The 10,401-nt window shown below is 49.3% G+C and overlaps 1 protein-coding gene across 1 annotated transcript in view; it reads right to left on the reverse strand.

The window, feature by feature from the left end:
* Positions 1-10,401, reverse strand: part of LOC134339802 (copper chaperone for superoxide dismutase-like) — a 38,815-nt gene that overhangs the window by 19,515 nt on the left and 8,899 nt on the right. The window contains exons 4-6 of the mRNA XM_063036615.1: positions 9,972-10,149; positions 5,206-5,266; positions 3,317-3,394 (exon numbers count right to left, since the gene is read on the reverse strand). Of these exons, the coding sequence (XP_062892685.1) occupies positions 3,317-3,394; positions 5,206-5,266; positions 9,972-10,149 (317 nt within the window). The remainder of the gene's footprint in view (positions 1-3,316; positions 3,395-5,205; positions 5,267-9,971; positions 10,150-10,401) is intronic.

Raw genomic sequence — 10,401 nt, forward strand, 5'->3', positions numbered from 1 at the left:
ATCACCTGGACAATACTAATACTAATACCTACGTCAGGCCGCTGTTTACTGACTACAGCTCAGCATCTAACACCATCAGTTGAAAAGCTCCAAAACCTGGGCCTCTGTACCTCACTCTGCAACTGGCTGCTCGACCTCCTCACCGGAAGACCACAATCTGTGCTCAACAGAACGACTAACACTGGTACTCCAGAGGGGCGTGTGCTTAGCCCACTGCTCTCTCTACACCCATGACTGCGTGGCCAGGCTCAGCTCACCTATTGACTGTAAACTTGCTGACCATATCGCCATTGTTGATAGGATCTCAGGTGATGATGAGGGCGTACAGGAGCGAGATCTATCAGCCAGTGGAGTGGTGTCGCAGCAACAACCTGGCACTCAACCTCAGTAAGACCAAAGTGCTGGTTGTGGATTCAGAAAGGGTAGGACGAGGGAACACAAACCAATCCTCATAGAAGGATCAGGAGTGGAGAAAGTGAGTGGTTTCAAGCTCCTGGGTGTCAAGATCTCTGAGGACCTAACCTTGTCCCATCATATTGCATCATGGCAGATGCAATTTAATGTGGATAAATGTGAAGTTATCCACTTTGGTGGCAAAAATAGGAAAACAGATTATTATCTGAATGGTGGCCGATTAGGAAAAGGGGAGGTGCAACGAGACCTGGGTGTCATTATACACCAGTCATTGAAAGTGGGCATGCAGGTACAGCAGGCGGTGAAAAAGGCGAACGGTATGCTGGCATTTATAGCGAGAGGATTCGAGTACAGGAGCAGGGAGGTACTACTGCAGTTGTACAAGGCCTTGGTGAGACCACACCTGGAGTATTGTGTGCAGTTTTGGTCCCCTAATCTGAGGAAAGACATCTTTGCCATAGAGGGAGTACAAAGAAGGTTCACCAGATTGATTCCTGGGATGGCAGGTCTTTCATATGAAGAAAGACTGGATGAACTGGGCTTGTACTCGTTGGAATTTAGAAGATTGAGGGGGGATCTGATTGAAACGTATAAGATCCTAAAGGGATTGGACAGGCTAGATGCGGGAAGATTGTTCCCGATGTTGGGGAGGTCTAGAACGAGGGGTCACAGTTTGAGGATAGAGGGGAAGCCTTTTAGGACCGAGGTTAGGAAAAACTTCTTCACACAGAGAGTGGTGAATCTGTGGAATTCTCTGCCACAGCAAACTGTTGAGGCCAGTTCATTAGCTATGTTTAAAAGGAAGTTAGATATGGCCCTTGTGGCTACAGGGGTCAGGGGGTATGGAGGGAAGGCTGGGTTCTGAGTTGGATGATCAGCCATGATCATAATAAATGGCGGTGCAGGCTCGAAGGGCCGAATGGCCTACTCCTGCACCTATTTTCTATGTTTCTATGTTTCTATATTGATGCAGCTATAACGAAGGCTATATTTCATTAGGAGTATAAGGAGATTTGGTAACCTAACACACTCAAAACCTTCTACAGATGTACTGTGGAGAGCATTCTGACTGGCTGCATCACCGTCTGGTATGGGGTGGGAGGTGGCTACTGCACAGGATCGAAAGAAGTTACAGAAAGTTGTAAACTCAGTCAGCTCCATCATAGGCACGAGCCTCTGTGGTATTCGGGACATCTTCAAGGAGCAATACCTCAGGAAGGCAGCGTCCATCATTAAGGACCCCCACCACCCAGGACATGCCCTCTTCTCATTTCTACCATCAGGAAGGAGATACAGAAGCCTGAAGGCACCCACTCAACGACTCAGGAAGAGCTTTTTGCATCACCACAGTGAATGTGACTAACCAGATGTACCAATTTCAAATAAAATGGAGGACCTTGTAGAAATCTCAATTGTAAGGAATAAATCATTGGGATGGGGGTTAGGCAAAGGAAGATATGTCAAAGTCAAAGTGAATTTATGATCAAATTACGTATACGTCACCACGTTGTACCTTGAGATTCATTTTCCTACAGCTCTGTACAGGAAAATTAAAATATACAATAGAACTTATGAAAAACTGTATATAAAGCAAGACTGACAAATAACAAAAGAGCAAAAGAGGACAAATAATAAATAAATAGATAATTCTGAGAGCATGAGTGATAGAGTCTTTGAAAGTGAGTCTGTAGGTTGTGGAATCAGTTCAGGGTTGAGGTGAGTGAGGTTACCCACGCTGGTTTTAGAGGCCTGATGGTTGAGGGGTGATAACTGCTCCTGAAGCTGGTGGAGGTTTTTTTTTTAAATGGAAGTGACTGCAGGAACCGAGGACCCCAGCAGCTGAAACTTCTCAAACTCCGCTAAATTGCGGGACGGTTCTTGGAGACTGGAAACCTGGAATTTGACCTGCTGTGTTCCCCCCCAACGTTTTTGCGGGTGTTAACTTTAGAAAGCGTCCGCTGTTACTTTCTTAAACACGCTGCAGGTGCTGGAAGCCCAGAGTAACACACACAAAATGCCACAGGGCTGTGGAGGGAAATAAAGTCAGCGCTTCAGCCCGAGACCCTTCATTAGGTCTGGGAAGGAAGTGGGGGCAGAAGCCAGAAAAAGTCAGTGGGAGGAGGGGAAATTCGATGGCTTCTTCAAATTAAATCAAATAAGTTCAAATATCATTCATCCATACATGGATGAAGCCGAACAAAACAGTGTTCCTCTGGGGCCAAGATGCAAAGCATACACAGCACATTCAAAACAGCAAACAAAAAAAACGTAGTCACACAAGAAAAAAACACATACATAGTCCAAGACCTTGAACGACTTTTTCCACAAATTGATTGTACAGTTCCCGGCCAATCTGACCTGTCATTCCACCAATCGAACACTGGAGGGCAGCACCGATGGGAGAGACCAGACCCCAACCGAGCACGGACGCCACACTACACTGCCTCCGGCAACTCCTCACCTGACCTGCAGAAGCAGGCAAGCCCACGGCCCGAGGTCTGGTCCTCACTACAACCGGGGCTACGCAGCTCCCACGCAACCTGTTGCACCACCGAACAAGGGAAGCAGGCCTGCATCTTACATTATCAATATCCGACAAGAGAAGCATCCAAGATAATCACCCACGTTACAACACACGCTGCCTTGTTCAAGTCAGTCAGAAGGTAGGACTCTGCATTTAACATCCATGGCCAGCCAGACGCTAGAGTTATTAGCCAGTGAGAATTAACAATCGTATGATGAAGTTTAATATAATTATTCTGGACTCAATACCCTGTGGTATATACAACTAATTTGTCTTCTCCCTTTACCAGCTATGATGAAGAGTTTCTCTCTCCGTAGTTGCTGCCTGGTCCGCTGAACAATGTGCTCTGATTTCCATTGCCGGCAGCTGCCTGCTTACCTTCAGACGGTCGTCTTGGATACGGAACGTGGCTCTCCCCTGCTCATTGGCGTGGATGTTCCCCAGGTCTCCAATGTGCTGGAAAAGAAATGGTGGGGAAAGCCATCGTCACTTGGGCCAGATTAACCTTGGAGGGAGGGAGGGGATGGTGCCGGGGTCCTTGGGGGCCAAATAGAGAGGGGCCATTATCTCACGTTCAAACCCCCGGGCTCTTTTCACAAATGGCCTCCCTCGTTCCACCCTCCGCACTCTCCGGAGGTTGCCCTACAGTTCAACGTTCGCCACTGCCTGTAGGGAGTTTGAACGTTCTCCCCGTGACCGCGGCGTCTCCAAAGACATACAGGTCAGGGTTAGTCAGTTGTAGGCGTGCTATGACAGAGACGTCGTGGTTGGCACGACGCTCTACAGTACTGGCAACTGGGGTTCAATTCCCTCCACTGCCCGTAAGGAGTGTGTACGTTCTCCCCGTGACGCATGGGTTTCCTCCGGGTGCTGCGGTTTCCTCTCACAGTCCAAAGACGTACCGACTTGGTCAGTTGTAAGTTGTAAATTGTCCTGTGATTAGGCTAGGACTATATCGGGAGGGTTTGCTGGAAGGGCCTATTCCGCACAGTAATCTCAATCGGTCAATAAATAATGGCGTGGTGAGAGTTGCCGGCTGCCCCCAGCAAATCTTGTGTTGGTCATTTGGTGCAAGAGAAGCGTTTCACAGTGTGTATATTCTCATCGGCGCCATTGGTCACATGTGTGTCGAAACAGACAGTAAAACGTGTCGCTTGCGTCAAATCAAGTCAGCGAGGGGGGCAGCCCGCAAGTGTCGCAGTGCTTAAGGCCAACGTAGCACGTAACCTGTATTTAAGGCCAACGTAGCACGTAACCTGCACTTAAGTGCTTAAAGCCAACCTGTACCGTCTTTGAAACCGGAGCACCCAGAGGAAACCCAGGCGGTCACAGGGATGCCGTACGAACTCCTTACAGTGGCAGGAGCAAAGCCTGAACTCACAGCCAGTGTGGTCGGGTGCTGTGGCGAGACGCTGGCCTCCATCCGATGTGACAAATAAAGCTAATTCTTTGTCTTTACGCAGAGAGGGGAGCGGAGTTCAGCGGGTGGCGGGAAATGAGGGACGATGGGCAGGCTGGAACTACCAGCTGACAGACGGAGAATCACCTCCGGTCCCTGGGGCCGCACCTCGGGAAAGATACGGAGGCCTCTGGGAGAGCACAGAGGGGATCTGGAGCAGGCAGACCGTTGAGAAGGTAGAGCTGTTCTCTCTCTCTGTCTGCACAACTGAGACCGTGAGGGGAACCTATGGAGGGATTTTAAATCAGAATGGGTAGGGGTGCAGGTCGAGGAAACCATTGTGTTTGAGGAACGTGAACGCCAGCACTCGTGAGGGGGGCTGGAATTAGAAAGAACCCGCATGGCTTTGGGGCAAGAGGAAGGGGACCTGTTGGATCAGATTTTACGCAGCTGGCATGGATCCTGATGGGCTGAGTGTTTGGAGGCAGAGGGAAGTGTGGCACTGCGGAAAGGGACGGGGACTGGGAAGGGGCTGAGCCGCAGGGAGGGAGTGATGGGGCGGGGCCACCGACAGGAAGGGGGGGTGCCCGCGGAAAGGGGGCGGGCTACAGAAACAGCATGGAGCCACTGCAAGCAGGTCAGGGCTTGGTCACAGAAAGGGGCAGGAAGATCAGAGAAAGGAGTGGGGCCCCAGGAAGATCAGGGCCAGGGGTCCGCCAGTGCAGTCGTATATCTGGACCGGGAGAAGGGCCACAGGGTGAATCAAGTACTGGTGACCCTCTGTACCAGGCAGTTCACACACTGCTCGGGGGTGGGTGGGTGGGTGTGTGTGTGTGTGTGTGTGTGTGGTGTCTTCGCTCACACTCACCCGCTCGGCGTCCTTCGGCCCCCCGTGGCGGCTGTTCCCCGGATTGTAGTGGCCACCGCAGCTGTGGGAGAAGAAGCAGAGGTGAACGGGTAATGAGGTGGGATTGAGGACCCAGGGGAAGCCCCATCACCCCCACCACAACCCAGTTTCCTCCAGTCCTGTCCCAGAACCCTGTCCCCACAACAAGCCAACAAGCCGAGTCAGAGACGGGGGTCTGCCAACCGAGATACCACTTCCCTCCACCCCTGGGCTCGAGGGTGTGGGGGAGGTTGGCAAAGTGGGGGGCAGGGGGCGTGGGACATGGCCGGGGAATTCTCCCCTGTCAAAGAGACGGGGCCCGCCGGCGGCCACGCGGTCATCCCGAGAGACGGCTGGGCGAGCGTCGGCCCCAGAGGGGGCGAGTGGTCAGTCCGGCTCCTGTGATGCCCAGATCGCACAGAGACGCACCACAACAGGGTCACAGCCTGGAACGGCCGCTGCCCAAGTCCCAGATCGCGGGAAACCACAGCGAGCGGTGAACACAGCCCAGAACATCACAAACAGCCGCCTGCCCTCCACGGACTCCATCTGCACTTTTTGCGGAAAGCAACCGACCTGATCAGGGACTTTTCTACAGCCTGGTTGTCCCCACCACCATTGGGTAGAAGACACTAAACCCTGACAGCACCGACCAGCAGGCTCGAGGTCAGCCTTTAATGGAACTGGTACTGGTTTATCATTGTTCTTACTGCTATATTGTTTCCCAGATGCAGTGCAAAGCTTGTCTTGCATACACACAGATCAAATCCACAGACAGTACGCTGAGCGAGAACAGAATGCAGAATGCGGAAAATCCTACAAAAGGACGGTAGGTTTGGCCCAGTCCATCACGGATAAAGCCCTCCCAACCATTGAGCAATCTACATGAAACACTGTCGTAGGAAAGCAGCATCCATCGTCAGAGATCCCCACCACCCAGGCCGTGCTCTCTTCTCGCTGCTGCCATCAGGTAGAAGGTACAAGAGCCTCAGGACTCACACCACCAGGTTCAGGAACAGTTACTACCCCCTCAACCATCAGGAAGGAGGTACAGGAGCCTCAGGACTCACACCACCAGGTTCAGGAACAGTTACTACCCCCTCAACCATCAGGAAGGAGGTACAGGAGCCTCAGGACTCACACCACCAGGTTCAGGAACAGTTACTACCTCCTCAACCATCAGGAAGGAGGTACAGGGGCCTCAGGACTCACACCACCAGGTTCAGGAACAGTTATAAACCCCTCAACCATCAGGTAGAAGGTACAGGAGCCTCAGGACTCGCACCACCAGGTTCTTGAACAAAAGAGGGTAATTAGACTAATCCATTGAGATGTTCCCACAACCAACGATTTCACTTTAAGGACTCTTTATCTCATGTTCTGGTTATTTATTGTCATTTATTTATATTTGCATTTGCGCAGTTAGTTATTCACTGATCCTGTTAAGTTACTGTTCTATAGATTGGCCGAGTATGCCTGCAGGAAAAAGAATCTCAGGGTTGTATATGGTGACATGATGATAAACTTTATGTTGAACTTTGAGAATAAAGTACAATAGCGACAGAGAAAGTGCAGTGCAGGAAAACGATAAGTTGCAAGATCATAACGAGGGAGATTGGGAGGTCAAGAATCCAACTGAAGCATTTATTTATCACTCTTATGACAGCAGGGTAGAATCTGTCCTTGAGTCTTGGTGGTACGTGCTTTCAGCGTTTTGAATCCTCTGCCCAACGGGCAGGGGGGAGTGGAGAGAATGGAAGGGGGGGGGTCTTTGATTGTGCTGGCTGCTTTGCTGAGGCAGCAAGAAGTTTAGACAAACAATAGACCTCTCGAGCAATAAAAATTAATTCTTCATCTCGGTCTACCTTGTGTTGATCGGGTGATAATGCATCCAGAGCTTAATTGGAAGTCAAGAAAGAGGAGCAGAGCTTGGTGGGTACAGCCATTTTATTTAGTGTTACAAGGACAAAGGGAAAAAAAACCCAGAAATTGCGATCGTCTCATACTCAAGCAACAGATAAAGCACGTTCCAGTGATAAGGTGTTAATTTATTTATTAATTATTGAGATATAGTGCAGAACAGACCCTCCAGCCCTTCAAGCCTCGCTGCCTAGCAACCCCCGATTTAACCCCGGCCTAATCACGGGACAATTTACTTTTTTTTTCTTTTTTAAAACTTTATTTTTATTTGGCTAAGGTATTCGCAAGTATTACACAAACTTCTTTACACATGCATATATAAAAACTTCTTTTTATATATGTATAAATCTATATATATTTATACATTCACAAGTACACGTTCACATTTGCTCCTACCCACAGACCTACTTATCCATCCCAGTGTACTTACTTACTTCATTTTATCATTTTTTTCCAAATCTTTTTCTTTACTTGTATTAATTCCATATTTTCCAGAAATAAAACAGTGAACATTCGGACCAAGGGAGCTTACGTTAACACTATTACTACGTTGATGCGGAAAGCAGTATGAACCTTTAGGAGAGTCATCTAAAGTTTGCTCGCATTGGGGCTATAAATTCAATCCATTTATTCCAAATTTGACAATTTTTTTTCTTTTTGAATTCTCAGAGAGTAAGTCATCTTTTCCATTTTAAATATTTCCAAAATAATTTCATGCCAATCTTCTAATGTAGGTAATGCTGGATTTAGCCACTTTCTGGTGTTTGATTTCTTACTTGCTGCTAAAAGGGCCTGCAGCAACTTTATATGTTTCTTCTGTTCAAAAACAATACATGCCCCAAATAAGAGTCTCCAAGTTCAGAAGTACCTGAGTCTTAAATACCTTAACTATTGTTCTGTGAATACCTTTCCAATATAAACTTAACTTAGGGCAATCCCAAAAAATATGGAAATGATTTGCCTCCTAGGAGCCGCACCTTCTTCAACAAGCCATGTTTGTATCTTTTCCTGGTATGGGGTCCTGAAGTATTTTATAATATTTTTCCAGTAATGTTCTCTCCAAACCAAAGAGTTATTCGAAAACCACTGGAAGCTGCACATTTTCCCCCAATCCTCCTCCGAAAGTACCAACCCCGCTTCTTCTTCCCATTTCTCTGTAATATACAATGTGTTTTCATTTTTGGCATGAGAGAGGGCATTATATAATCAAGAAATTAATTTACTGGGTATTGAGCTGTAAGCCGATTTCAGAATCTTGAAAAATTCTAATTCTGCTATTGATAAGTCTGTACATCTACAACTCTGGTTGAAGTACTTGAAGGTACCTAAAAAATCATTGTGTACTAGGCCGTAATAATCCTGCAGGGATTGAAAACTTTGTAATGCACTTTGATGTGTGAATGAGAGGTAGGTTGTAAGACCTTTCTTTATCCATAGTTCAAATCTTGTATCTCCTCTGCTGGGAAGGAATTCGGTAACAGGACAATTTACAATCACCGATTAGCCTACCTAACCAGTACGTCTTTGGACAGTGGGACAGGAAAGCCACGGGGGGAACGTACAATCTCCTTATAGGCAGCAGCGAGATTTGAACCCAGGTCGCTGGTACTGTAAACCGTTGGGCTGACCACTACACTACCATACTGCACCCCCCCCCCACCGAGATATAGCCAATGAAACAGGCAGATTTAACTGCGTGGCACCTGCTGCCGAGAAGCTGAGAAGCTTCTAGAACAGGGGTTCCCAACCTTTTTTATGCCATGAACCAGTACCATTAAGTGAGCCCCAGGAAGGGGGAATCCCTCCTCTAGAAAATACAGAATATACCTCATTCACCAGCAAATTTGCTGAACAATTTCACATCCATACATGTAAACGCTACATGAAGCAAAGGAAAATTAACGATCCACCACCCGAATCGAAAACTTTCATGGCTCTTTCAGTTTGTTTGCCTGTCTGCACTTTAAACACTATATTCTGAATTCTGTTTACTTTTCCCAGGCTGTCTTGCTGCCTGCTACACGATGGCATCGAAGGCGGCGTGCAGTGCACCACGGGTGACTGTCTTGGACGTTTCTCTTGCGATCGCGAGACCCTGTTGGATGTTGATCACGTAAGATGCTGCAGGCCTGCTTCCCTCGCTTGGCAGCGCGACAGACGCAGGGGAGCCGCACAGCTGAAGTAAGGGCCAGACCTCAAGCCGCAGGCTCGCCTGCTGCTGCAGTCCAGGTGAGGAGACGCTGGAGGTGGTGCAGCGTGGCGTCCATCCTCGGTTGGGGGCTGCCACCTCCCAGCGGTGCTGCCCCCCAGTGTCCGACCAGAAAAATGACAGGCTGGATTGTGAGGGTGCGTTGGTCGACGGACTCCCAGGAACTGCACATCAATTTGCGGCACTGTTACCTTGGTGCGTCTGACCAATCTCCAGTATCGGGGCGAGACCAAGCAGAGGTTCTGACCAGGAGTGGTTCCCAAACTGAGGTCCACGGGCTCTCGGTTAATGGGGGGGCACCATGCAACAAAAGAAATTAGGAATCCCTGCTGTACACCCTTAAAGAGTCCCACCGCAAAGAGTCTGAAAATTCAGGATCAGTCTCCACTGGGAATGGACACAAGTCGCGAAAACAGCTAATCCTTGTGACCCGAATCTTTTGTCCATGCAACAGTAAGTGGAGTACCTGGGCAGGCTCAAAGACAAGAGGAGGGACAAGGAAGAGGTAGTAATCACTGGCACCGCTGGTGGCAAGCACATATCCGCAGGGGCTGCGAGTGCGTCCAATCAGAAGGTCAACATTGCAACTACAAGATAGCAGGTTATCAAGACTCGTTACCTGAGGCAGGAGTTGCTGACGTCTCCAAACTCGTTGACGTGTAGCCCGTGCGGACCGGGGCTCAGTCCATCCACAGTACCCTCGATAACGCACTGCTGCTCCGTCAGCTGCAGGAACCGCACCACCCCACTGACGGGCCCCTCCGGTCCCAGCATCGCCACCGCGGTGCCGAGGTCCCCTGCGGTCAAACAGCACGGGTCAGGAGCAGGGACCGTCCCATCACACACTCCCGGGGTCAGACACAGAGTGAAGCTCCCTCCACATCGTCCCATCACACACTCCCGGGGTCAGACACAGAGTGAAGCTCCCTCCACATCGTCCCATCACACACTCCCGGGGTCAGACACAGAGTGAAGCTCCCTCCACATCGTCCCATCACACACTCCCGGGGTCAGACACAGAGTGAAGCTCTCTCCACACAATCCCATCA

This window comes from Mobula hypostoma, chromosome 30 (genome assembly GCF_963921235.1).
Source record: "Mobula hypostoma chromosome 30, sMobHyp1.1, whole genome shotgun sequence".
Lineage (NCBI taxonomy): Eukaryota > Metazoa > Chordata > Chondrichthyes > Myliobatiformes > Myliobatidae > Mobula > Mobula hypostoma.